Source organism: Neolamprologus multifasciatus, chromosome 11 (genome assembly GCF_963576455.1).
Source record: "Neolamprologus multifasciatus chromosome 11, fNeoMul1.2, whole genome shotgun sequence".
NCBI lineage: Eukaryota > Metazoa > Chordata > Actinopteri > Cichliformes > Cichlidae > Neolamprologus > Neolamprologus multifasciatus.
This window is the reverse complement of record NC_140449.1, coordinates 32850516-32863606: the sequence shown is the minus strand read 5'-3', so window position 1 is coordinate 32863606 and position 13091 is coordinate 32850516. Positions and strand designations below refer to the sequence as shown.

The window sequence follows — 13091 nt, the reverse complement described above, 5'->3', positions numbered from 1 at the left end:
TTTTGTAAGAATTCTTATTCATTGAAAAAACAGGCAAAGACTACAAAATATCTAATTTTATATACATACTACAAAAACAACCATATTTAGAGAAGGCTAAGGAACTTGGAAAGGAAAGCGTCTGGACTTCTTTAAGTTGCTTGAAGACATTTCACCTCTCATCCAAGTCCCAGATTTAAGCCCTATGGGAGTGTCCCCCCAAGAGGGACAATGGACCCCCTAATGATCCAGATATATAGTCAGAGAAACAGTGTTTTTAGAAGCTGTTTTAGTTTATAGAAATGTTTATTTTTCTGCTTTTTTATTTATAATTTTAAAAAGTTTTATTAAACTAAAACTTCATATTGCACACACTGCACCATCGCTGTTTTAATATTATTTTATAGCATCAGTTATTCTTAGTTTTCTGGGATATAACTGCCTGCTGTTCAAACTAGATGTTAACTCCATTTCTAAATTACCTCAAGTGTCTCTTTCTGTGATATTGTCTTTTAAAAAAAACCTTTTATATTATCTCATCATGCAATACAATAACACTAAATCTGTGCCTGGCTAATGTCATTCAAGCTCAAGCACAAATGATCTTCATTATATTTTAGTAGACTAAATAATATAAGACTACAAATCAGTCTTATCTTGCTGATCTGGTTGCTTTACAGAGAGGCGTTGAGGAAATATGAGGAACTGTCAGAACTCTTCTCAGACAAGGACAACTATTCACAGACCAGAGAACTCCTGAAGGAGGTAAGTGGCGGGGATTAAGGCTGTAATGATAGTGGACTGTATGTCTTCAAAGTTAGCTGAGGTAAAAACAGGATCAAATGATGACATCAGTTACATTATACTGTGCGAAGAAAGCAGATTCAGTGAGAGATTTGATATTTTATTTATGGCACACCGAGGCTGCTTTCTACTTGGGTCACGACACATCACGAAACCAGCAAGTAAAAAGTGAAATCATCAAACACGGATGGCGTGTGTTCTAGACATCTTGTCATTTCACTGTACGTGTTGATTAATGATGAAACTAGCTGGAAGCAGCATCTTATGCTGGAAAGCTGCCGCTTTGAGCCCTCAGTGACGGGGCTGTTGTGTTGCAGCGGTCTTGGTTTAGAGTCAGATTTCAGCAACTGTTTTGTAACGACTTGGACTCGTTTCAAGGCTATTTTTACTCAGACCTGTGCTGCTCTTGGCTACCGTTAGACGCTTTTATGTCTTATCTTTGTACTGTCTTGCTAAAAAAAACAACTTCCAAGGACTCTTTTCCCTATTCCTTTATCACTCCAAAAACATTGATTTTGAAAGTATGCTGTAGGTGCATGGCTTATATAACAGAGCCTGTTTGGGGACTTTACTCGATATCATCACATTATTTAAATCTGCTATATTATGTATGAGCTAATTCATTTGGGTAGTACTCTCCCAGTATCTAATATTCCTTTTTTTCTAACATAAGAATCAAACAGGATGTTTCTGATAATCCATTAAAAGCTTTAAAAGGCACCATCAGTGCAAACACAGCAGGGAGGTGTAGCTCAGTGACTCTAGTTGAGAGACCTAGCAGACACAGGCTGGCTGCAGGATGTATCTGGACACTTTAACGGGTGTTGGGTCACCTGTCAAAGTATCCAAGCTTACATGTACGCTCACACAGTAGTTTCTTGTTATTTTGAGATATCATAAATGATCATTTCTTTATGCAAAAAGAGGAGTTGCCGTCCGTTGGCCGTGAAAATAATGCAGGTTTTCAGTTGGCTTTGTTTTCAGTCCGTCCTTTATATACAGTCTTTGCTAAACACAGCATGCACTGACTGCACCGATGTCTGTTAATGCTCAAACAGCAGCTCTGTAAAACCATGTGGTCACTTTGCTATTTCACATGCTGGTGGTACGAGACATTTATTAATGCGCCTGTCATCTGTCATCACATTTATTGAATTCATATTCGCACAGACTAAACCACAGCCTAACCATCCACAGAGGAAGACGACTGCTACGCAGGCCAGAAAACAGTGTAATCTTCATTAGTACAAGTGCCCTTATTCTGTCAGCGTTTTCACTGTGAAACACCCATTTGAAGATGCATTATATTTAGTTTGCACCGCGTCAGCGAGTTTGGGAAATTGGCAGAATTAGCAATGTTTTGATTTTCTATAATGGTGCCGCGCGAGCATCAGTGGCTTTGCATTAGCTCTGATTTTACCCACGATACCCCCAAAGGAATTCATCCAAACATTTTCTTTCATTTCTAAAGCTTCACTCTGAGCTTTGATGTCAGAAAAACACCACTGCCTACTGTTGCCCTTTGATTTTTTTTCCCTCCCTCACAGTAACTTGCTCCTCTTCATCTCACAGCTTGTCTAAAAATGACTACAACCAGCAGGCAGGGTGTAAGATGAATGATTCAGTCTAATAAAAGACTAAACTGAACGTTAGGAGAAATAAATTATTCACAAAACTGTCACAGAAACATTTGACAGTAATACCGCTTTATTATGATGTTTATGGCAAGTTTTGACTGTTTCTCTTCCGTGATGCTAAGTTTTCATGACAGATCTTTTGACTGAACGCTTCTAACTTTCTTATTAATGTCGTGAAAAGGATTTTAATGTGTGCTTAGGTTACCTGAAAATTAATCATGACAGAATTAGGTTTTACAGTATCTAATTTAGTGGTAAATAAAAGTCTTTACTTGCAAGCATTGCAAGTAAAGATAAAATGTGAGACATTTTCACAGATAAACATTGGATATACCTATAAATTAGGGGTGCAACGATACACAAAATTCACGGTTTGGTTCGATACTTTGGTGTCACGGTTTGATATTTTTTCGATACAAAAAAATGTTCATGCCTTTTTAATTTGTCATTTATTAAAATTATAAATATATATTTTAACTCAAAAGTACATTTTTTAAATTTAATGTTGCTGAAACAACAAAGTAATAAAAAAAATCTATCTGATTGAGGAATCACTCATCTTTGAAAAAGAGAGTTTATTACAGAGAAATGGCTCTTTCCAAAATAAAAGCTCTACTATCCGCTTCTTCTGGGCTATATTCTCAGCAGCATATTAAACATATCAGGTCCCCATAAGGAGAATCATGTGCTAACGGCTGTCTAAATGACTCGGGTAAAGTTTGTAGCATGCGTGCTTGTTGTTTTTGTCTGCTTCCACTTGTCTTTGCACTAGGATGATGTCGGAGTAAATGTGCAGTCATATTCGTTGTGTTCCCACTAGTGATGTCAGCGTTAATCTGAAATGAGTTAACGCCACAACACGGCAAATCTCCGTTAACGAGCTACTGCGGATCGCCCGGTGCGTGGGGCTGGACAGCGTCAACACCTTAACGAGCTAACTGCGCTAACACACTAGTTCCCACCAATGTAATTGAGCATTGCTGGCACATCCAACATACTGTTTTACTTTTGTCCATGACGAGCTTACCTTCAGGGTCATACGTCACATGAAAACCAAAATAGTTCCAAACGCCTGAATGAGGGTGGGGGAGGTTCAATTTGCCATGTTGCAACGAGAGCTTAACTTCTGTCTGCTAGCTTGCCCAGCGCTCAGTGAATCTGCGTTCGATTACTCCGCCTAGGCTGCACTGTCGAGCGCAGATCCACTGAGCGCTCAACACAGACAGCATCGTCCAAAGGAAAGTTGATAAAATAAATTTCAAAATTTGTATTGTTCGATACATACGCGTACTGAACCGAAAGCACTGTATCGAACGGTTCAATATCGATACGAGTATTGTTGCACCCCTACTATAAATGTTGGTGGAAATGGAAAAAGTACATTACTAAACATTCTACCATGGTAGAGGAATTATTCCAGAAAAAAATCTTTAGAAATTCCACAATTAAACCTGCATATTTTAATTAAGACCAACCGCATTGCTTGATTTTAAAAGGTTGGATCAACTTTGTCTCGTTGTAGAGGCTGGCAGTGGAATAGAAATACCACAAGCTAACATTACCTGACACTAAAACCTGATCAGCTCATCAACACCAGTATGTTTTTTTTTCTTCCAACAAGGCCCAGGCTGCAGCAGCATCCCTTGAAACTCCAGATGCGTCTAATTGTGTGGTGATTCAGGGATTTCTTTATTACATCAGATTGGAATTTATAATGTAATTAGGTTGGCTAACACAGGCATATATTACACAGCAGCCAGAAGCATTGGTGATGGAATGGGGTTCATTAGAAATCCTTTACAAAAAATGAACATTTATTAAATTAATATCAGATAAAATCTCTTTTTTCTTTGTAAATTTACCTTTTTTTATTTAAATAACCCACCATTAGATTTGTCGTACTGTCTCAGTGTAATAATCTTTTATACAATTAATATCTAATAATGTTAATAATATGCAATTTGTTGTACATTATAAACCAAGTTAGATAACATCTATTTTAACAATGTATGGCATGTCTAAGGCCTGACCTCAGGGAGTTTTATCATCTTCAAGTTCACTGTTTTGCATTTTCAGCCTTTTGTCAGCAAAAACGTCTCTGACAAACTCACAAATACAAATTATGTCAGCTCTCAAAATCAAGAGCTTTTATTTTGTGTTCAGTTTTAAGCAACTGTAAGTGCAAATAAGTGCTAGTTTGGTGTCCCTCTAATGGCAGACACCAGTGGCCTCTGCTGGCATTTCCATCTCTTTGGGTGTAACATGTACTTTTATTGTTGACCAAATGCGATACAGTACAATACAGTTGTCACTGTAAGCATTTTTGTTGTTCTGAAAGTAGAGGAGGAGAATTGATTACGTTCTACTAATCCAGGTTGATTTCCCTCTGGGTTTTTTTTCTTGCAGGAGGGCACGTCAAAGTTTGCCAACCTGGACAACAGGCTCAACAACAGATACCTTAACAAGGTAACTGGAAACACTGTCAAAACTTGTTGTGGAGATTAAACATCTGACAGTGGAAGAATACTTGGTTAAAAACAGGTTGAGTTGTTTGTGTGATAATGAACTCCCTTAACAACCTTAAAAAGAGATTGTTGTTGGGGGACTCTACTTAAATCCCTCAAGTGTGCCGCTCTTAGCTTTCGTCCACAGTTTGACTTAAATAACCCTCAGTGGAGTGTCAAATAAATTTGGGATTACATCATCAAGACTTTCCTCATAGCTGCAGCAGCAGAGGAGTCCTTTAAAATGACCTTATGGTCTTCTGCCGAGGCGAAACCTCAGATCTGCACGCACATAAAAGACAACAATTTTCACTAACTTTGCAGCGCACATCTGGGGTACATACCAAACATTTTAGCCTGAGGGGTTGTACAGCCCCACCGTCCTTTATGGTAGACCTTGGAAAAATGTGAAAAATGATGTAAGACCCTGCAACCGTGTCATGAGCATTATAAAAGACAGAGACACCGTTTTAGATGAAGTTTGAGGGCTTACAGAATGACACGCGCGCAGCAGCGTATGTACTGCAGAGCGTGGTTTTAGCATGTCACTAATGTGCGAGTAGGCAACGTTTTTTTTGGGGGGGGTGTTTAAAGTACTTTCCTGATAGGTTAACACAAGTTAAACTCTGCATTCAGACACCAACACTGTTGAGCGGGGGTTGTTTCATTGGTTTAATAGAGGGTCGTGAGGGCGATCGACCAGCACGCAGCAGCAAAGTGGAACAGCGAGCTGTTGTCTTTGTGTACGTGTGTGATGAGCTAAATCCCAAGCCACCGTTTGAAAAATAGCTGCAGGCGGCAGCTCTGAAATCCTTCGCTGTGTGGGCTCTTTACATTGTGAGTAGAAACCTCTGAGGAAACCGATGAAACCCTTTCTTTTATTTCTTGCACAGTCCAACGCGCAGGGCACCGTGCCCTACCTGGGTATCTTCCTCACCGACCTCACCATGCTGGACACGGCAGTCAAAGACAGGCTGGATGTAAGTTGATTTCATCTCTGTCACGTCCCCTGGACTTTTTGTTTTACAATTCTTGAGCTGACATAACAGATTCTGTCACTCCTTTGCAGAATGGCTACATCAACTTTGACAAAAGGAGAAGAGTAAGTGCCGCAATACACATCAGTTTGAGAGATAAAAGGTTCAAAGTTGAATACGTGATCTGTTTTAATGCTTATGATAAGAGACATTCTGCATTTGGTTAAGCTGATGCCCTGATACGAAGCAGTTTTGAACAGAGCGAGCTCCACTTTTTGCAGCATTAACATAAGCTGCTAGTGTAAGTAAGAAAAGAGTGTGTAAGAGGGAGCTGTAACATAATATCTGAGGGAGGAAATGATTAAGTGTAGGGTGCTGAGAGGTGCTTCTGATACAGATGAAAAAAAGCTGGCACAGTAATAAGAGAACAGCTAACACGGGTTGGGTTTTTTTTGTTGTGAAACTCTGTGGTGATACGGCTCTTTGTTAACAGGAATTTGAGGTTTTAGCTCAAATCCGGCTCCTGCAATCTTCCTGCAAAAACTGTGTTTTCACTGCTGACGAGGCCTTCGTGCAGTGGTATAACAGCGTGCCTACTCTGAGGGAAGAGGAAAGGTGTGTATCCATTTGGTTACAGTCGAGACAACCATGAATGAATTCATTATTTTAAAGACAGCTGCTGCAGCACGTGTTGATGGATGAAGAATGATCAAGCTGTCCTTAATTTTTCAGTTATAGGCTGTCCAATGAAATCGAAGCACCCGGCGACCCGAGTCCTCGCGGTCATCCCCCAGCTGTCGTTATCACACAGTGTCCAGAGTAAGCTAAGCAGAGCTCACTGACTCATTCATAAACATATAACACTAAATATAAGTATATATATGCAATACCACATATACAGTTTAGGATATAGAATTTTAATGGGAAGCAGATTTTGGCTTCTCGACTCGTCAGTTGGTGACCACAGCAGTAAAGAAGCGTTAAAAAATATTTCTCACTACATGGGCAACAAACCAGAGCCCTGGATTGGTTACAGATATTTTTTAGGTTTTATGATACTTTTTGTAATTATCCACTTTTACCACTGGGGGGCAGGATTTTAGCCATTAAAAAAGTGCTCATGTTAAATTTTTGATATTTCTTTTTAGTCCTGCCTTCATTTCAGGTGCAATAATAATTAATGTGCAATAATAACAGTGTGCAATACACATACACTTCTTCTTCTTTTTTTATTACTAAGTTAATATACTGTGTTGTGTCGTTTGTGTCGTGTTGTGTTATATGTAGTGCCGACGTAGGACAGTTTTCCAATTTCATTGTACTACTGTACTATGTATGACTGTGCAATGACAATAAAGAGCTATCTTATCTTATCTTATCTTATCTTATCTTATCTTATCTTATCTTATCTTATCTTTCTTCAAGAAGATTTATGTTTTATCAGACCGTCATTCTAAATAATAATTTAATGACTAATCTGGTTAAATTAATGTTGCATGAACTCACTCCACCATCTTGTGGAATAAGCTGGTACTAAATAAAAGTACAGACCTATTTCAACTTAAGCTAATATCTCTTTGGACCTAAGGTCACGGTGGTTTAAGTTTTTTAATAATTTTCATAGAAACAAATTTGAGCCTTTAAGCTTGTGCTGCTTAAAAATTTAGATTTTAACTGTTTAACTTTAGTGTAAAAACTTTATTGCAAATTTGTAACAAATTAACCAGTTTCCCTGACAAGTTTCTCAGATTGTTGTGTGTTTTCATGCATTTCCAGTCTAAGCACCTCCCGAACCAGCCTGGCTGGTGACAGTGACAGCTTCTTTGACTTTCACTCACCCGTCAATAACCTGCTTTCAAAGCTCACAAAGGTAAGTCACTCAACAACAGTCATCAGTCAGGTTTCTGTTTATGTTATGTCATTTCACAGTAGGCAGGCTGGACTGTTTTGCATGTTTTAAATATACAGATTAGTTTCCGATTCCACTCAGTCATTATCATTTCCGTGATTACTGTTCTACTGCAGCATATGAGATCTCCGTCTGTGTCCTGTCTGGATGTTGACACGTCCCCTCCTACCAACGAATCCAACCCTGCCACGCTGACTCCAACCACTCCTACGAAATCACACCGTCGATCAGCCTCCTGTGGCAACAACCCCCCTGGTAACATCCAAGGGTCAGGGGCAGACATGCGGATCATCAGGATACGGATGGACCTGGAGGATGGAAACCTGTATCGGAGTATACTGGTACGAATCCCAACCATTTGTCTCTAATTAAAATCAGCAGAATCAGCACAGAAGCCTTTGTCGTTAATTATCAGTGACAATTTGCACTTGCAGCTTCTCCTCCTATCTGCAAGGACCCCATAATCATAGTAATCAGAGTCAGATCCTCAGGATACAACGGACCCAGGTTATTATTAGTGCAAATCAGGCCATCCTGTTTTCACTGTTATTGTCTTTTGTCGCCTCAGGTTACGAGCAATGACAAGACTCCCACTGTGATCAGCTCTGCCTTAGAAAAGCACAATCAAGACCCCAAACAGGCATCCAGATATGAGCTGATACAGCTTCTGCCTGAAGGAAAAGGTAAAAAAAAAACGAATCGATTCGACAGACACAATGTTTAAAAAAGTCATCGTTACTAATATGACCAGTTTTGTCAAAGTGGTTTCTCTTTTCAGAGGAGACAAAGACTTCATTTTGAATTTTTTTCTCTTGCCACAGTTAAAAAAATGTTGTTGTTTTTTAGTTTTATTTTAGTCTAGTTTGACACATGTACAAAATCATTACCTTTGTCATGATATTTGTAAGATTGTGCATTTTGATTATGCAGATCTTTTTAAAACAAGTGCTTTTTGCACATATTGGGACAGACAGTATGAGAAATATGTGCAATCAAATAATTATTCAATCCAATTAATAATGTAGGAACTTTAAGAGAATATAAACCTGAATGTTTGAACTGCCAGTGCAAAGCTGAGCTCCCTCCTTTGTCCATTAACTAGGACAGTTACAATCAGCCGCTTTGATGATCTCAGAACAGCTAGACAGACATCAACATCTATATTTGAATCTTTAATCTGTATTACACACGTGTAATACTGTCTGTACAACCTGGAACCTCAATTAAATTTGGATCCTTGAGGATCATTTTCTTACTGGACCACATTCAGCATTCGTCCCCTCCTCTCTCTCTTTTCACTCGTGCCTCTGCAATGACCACGAGATGTCCTTCAGTGTGTCAAAATGGCAACCGTTTAATTTTCATTTCATTTCTGGACAGAGGACAAAGGAAGTCTGCTGAATATTCTCCCTCAGACGGCTGGTGATATCATAACAGTCAGCCTGGGCAGTCCTGCAAAATTTACAGCCACAGGCATTCAAATGTAAAAATAAAAAGCAACACCCCATAAGCATGATTCTGATCGTGCTTGTGATGCTTCACTGCAAACTCCTGTGTGATCTCTGGACTGTTGCCAGAGACAGGATGTACTTCATGATTGCACTTTTTATCATTAATATCTGTTATTAGAATAGCACATTTTGCAGCCGATTGATCTCAGCTGAGGTCAAATCTCTCTCGAGCGGTTTGCAGTTAAAGTAAGAGAAAATACAATTTATTTTTGAATTTATTTATTTATTTAGGACAGTGCATGTTAATGAACATAAATGTAAAAAAAAATTACATGAATGTAAACATACCAGATTATAGCCAATGCTAATTTCCATCTGTCGTCCTTAAACATAAAAAATAGACATAATAATTCATAAAAATTCATCATTCATTCATAATAAAAACTCCATCACCAAACTTACACATACACACCATTCTGTTCCCAAATAAAACATTAAAACTATACAACTCATACATGATCACACACTTGATTTGTCCATAACCAGTTTTTAACCTTTGCCTTAAACAAATTGAGTGTAGAGCATTCTCTAATGGGTTGAGGAAGACTGTTCCACAGATGGCCACCCTTAACAGAGAGGACGTTCTGCCCAAATGCTGTCCGTCTGTGGGGTATAAACAAGTCTCCTCGGATTGTAGCTCGAGTGGTCCTGTCTGAGCTTTCTTTATGCCTAATGAACTGCTTTAGTGGTGGTGGAGCAAGGGAGTGTAAGACTTTATATATTAAACACACTCTTTTAAGTTTCACTAAGTTATTGAAGTTCAGTAATTTATGTTTTTTTAACACATGACAGTGGTGGTGGGAAGTCGGTTTTTTGTCAAGTAGTTTTAAACTTCTTTTATAAATGTTTTCAGTAGTTTTAAGTGTTGTTGGACAAGCAAGTGACCAGGACGTCAAACAATAGTCCATATGAGAGATGATCATTGAGTAAAAATAAGTTTTTGCAACATTCATATTTAAATTATTACGTATATGATTATAATTTCGATTATTAAATTTAAGTATCTGGGACACTTTATTTATGTGACTCTTGAAGGATAATGTTGGGTTTAGAATGACCCCAAGATATTTAAATTCTGGAGCTAATTCAAGCTCTACTCCATCCAGGAATATGTTTGACTGCTTCAAGTTTAAGGGGCGTTTTGAAAAATACATACAGACAGTTTTTGAGGTGTTCAACATTAGGCATGAGTCCTCCAGCCAGCTATGCATTAATGCTAAAGCAGCTGTAAATTCTTTTGCCCCCTGCTGGACACTATTTGCTTGCGTATATATAACTGCATCATCCGCATACATTTGAGCAAATATATTTGGACAGACTTCAGGTAAGTTATTGATAAAAAGAGAGAACAATAAGGGCCCAAGAACAGATCCTTGAGGAACCCCTGTATCACAGTCTAAATATGGAGATTGAACCCCATCCAATACCACACACTGTTTCCTGTGTGATTTACTACAATTTACTACAAGTTCTACAAGTCAAATCCATTAAACTCTGCAAATGAATCTCATTAGAGCGCAGCAGCCTTCACATGTCATGTCTTTATTCCTTTCTCTTCTCTTAAAACAGAACTGGTCATCCCTGCTACAGGAAATGTCTTTTACGCCATGACGTCATCTAGTGTTGATTTCCTGCTAAGAAGGAAAGACGGGAACTCCCCGTTTGGCTTGCATCCGATCAGCACAGAGACGAGCGCCACTTTTCCTCGAATCAAGGCCAAGGGAAGGAGACTGGTCAGGAATCTTTTTTGACATCAGATTTTTGTCTGCAGTTCTCTGATGGTCTCCCGATGTGAATGCAGAGCGAGCTCTCACGGACAGTAAATGTGGCCTTCTCTGTCCGACACAAAACCTACACATGCCTTTCTCCTGTGCTCCTGCCAAGCTCACCAAAACACCAAGAAGAACTCTGCTTGTGTTTCAGTCAACATCTCCTTGCAGGAAGGTGTGGCAGGATATTTCAGAACTCCAGCTGCTGTGTTCAACAGAGCTATTTGCACTTTTCCATGCACGCTAATTTACATCCTGAGGACGAGCAGTGAAAACCTTTAAGTGTACCTTTGGTACTGGTTCTCAAGTCCCTGTCAGGTAGCACTTGATGCTTTTTATCATTACAACTCACAGAAAGAAATAGTTGCTTTAATTGCTACAAAACACCAAGAAATCCCTTGTTGTCTTGTGCCTCATCTGTGACTGACATTTCCGAATGTAAAAAAGATTCGATTGGTTGGAGTGCGCTTCTGTGATTACCCAAGATGCTGTTGAAGGACTTGAAGTGTGTTTTTTGGGGGGAAATGAGATTTAATGAGATCTGAATCGGAATCAAGACAGTGCAAGTGCATCATTGTAGCAAAACACTGGAGCTTTTCAAATGAGACATATATGATTTGTATATATTTATATATTTTGTACGTCTGTGTGATCTCAGCATTGTGTGACAGGTCCTCGTGTGACAAGTAGCTGTTTCAACAAGGAAAAAAACCTTAAAATAACTGCAAGAAACAGGCTGACACGTCCACAGAGAAGGACAGCTATTTCAGCTTTTACTCATTTCTCCATAAACTTAAAGCAGCAATAATCAGGATTTTAGAATAACACTGAAACTCTGTTGTAAACTGTTGTAATGAACTGCGGTCAGTTTATTATCAGTTCTGAAGCTCTGCTCAGTTTTTAAGGCTCTTTTAGCTCATTGTTTTGGTTTGACACGCAGAAATACCACCTGGTTGCAGCTGTCACCAACAGATATTACAAAAGCAGCTCTGATTGGTCTTTTTTTTACCTGACTCGAATACTCGTGCAATTGTGAACCAACAGGTGAAGTCAGAGCCACATAATTTTCTCAGGAGCTGCTGGAGACCAAAGTAAACCTCAAGGAAGGCTGATAAGGACTAATTAAACCAAGTGGACAAAATGTATTTGCAAAGAAATTTTTACAGTGTCATCATCCCTCAGCTGCACGTGAATGTACGCGGCTGTGTTGCTACGTTACGGTGATCAAACATCACTCAGCCTCTTAAACCTCGTGGATGAAAACTGATTATTGCAGCTTTGAACTTTAAGCACTTTTAAAACATACAGCTTTGCTTCAATTTGTTACTAGAAAGGAACATGAGTAAGAGAAAAAACACTGCCATTGCTAAGTTTAAGGTTTTTCAGGTCTGATCTTTTCAACAGAGCATAAGCTAAACTTAATTTATGCAGATTTTCCAGTAGCTCAGCAGGAGTCCATCTTCACTGCAGTTTACACAGACCGCAAAGCCTCAGTTCCAGCGTCGTGGCTTCAGTGAACATCTTAACTTCAGCGTGTGTCTCTTTGAAACAAATCTTGTGACCTCTGGTCGTCCCGGGTCAGTGCCGGTGAGGCTCCTTTTACCGGCCGAGGCATGAGCACTGAGGGGCCAGGGAGAGGATTGTGGGTATTAATAAAAAAAAAGACGTGCAAGCATGATCCCATGCTACAGATTGTTTTAGTGCCTTTCTCTGCCGGGTGCTCACTTTCTCATGTTTGCATTAGAATGTATACAGTCCACGTGGAGGAACTGCAGACAACTCCAGTGCTGTGTAGATCCACATCAAAGCTATTTATGCACTACATACAGTATGTCCTATTTTTGTGGCAATAAATTTACTTTTATATGAATTTTAATTGTTTTTGACTGATGTTCAGTACTGAGATATTTTTCATGCTGCTGAGTATCCCATAAAAAACAATTAAAGTTGTTGCTACTTGTCAAAAACGTGGCATTTCTGTTTTCTCGTGAGGGGTAAACA

General features: G+C 39.1%; 1 protein-coding gene across 3 annotated transcripts in view; it reads left to right on the top strand.

Moving 5' to 3' along the window:
* Positions 1 to 13057, top strand: part of rgl2 (ral guanine nucleotide dissociation stimulator-like 2) — a 38753-nt gene extending 25696 nt beyond the window's left edge. For all 3 annotated transcript variants that reach the window (XM_085178295.1, XM_085178294.1, XM_085178297.1), the window contains 10 exons: positions 660 to 744; positions 4827 to 4886; positions 5818 to 5904; positions 5994 to 6026; positions 6395 to 6516; positions 6634 to 6720; positions 7678 to 7771; positions 7927 to 8151; positions 8379 to 8493; positions 10891 to 13057. In XM_085178295.1, the coding sequence (XP_085034421.1) occupies positions 660 to 744; positions 4827 to 4886; positions 5818 to 5904; positions 5994 to 6026; positions 6395 to 6516; positions 6634 to 6720; positions 7678 to 7771; positions 7927 to 8151; positions 8379 to 8493; positions 10891 to 11072 (1090 nt within the window). In that variant the 3' untranslated portion in view covers positions 11073 to 13057. The remainder of the gene's footprint in view (positions 1 to 659; positions 745 to 4826; positions 4887 to 5817; positions 5905 to 5993; positions 6027 to 6394; positions 6517 to 6633; positions 6721 to 7677; positions 7772 to 7926; positions 8152 to 8378; positions 8494 to 10890) is intronic.
* The last annotated feature ends 34 nt before the right edge of the window (positions 13058 to 13091 follow it).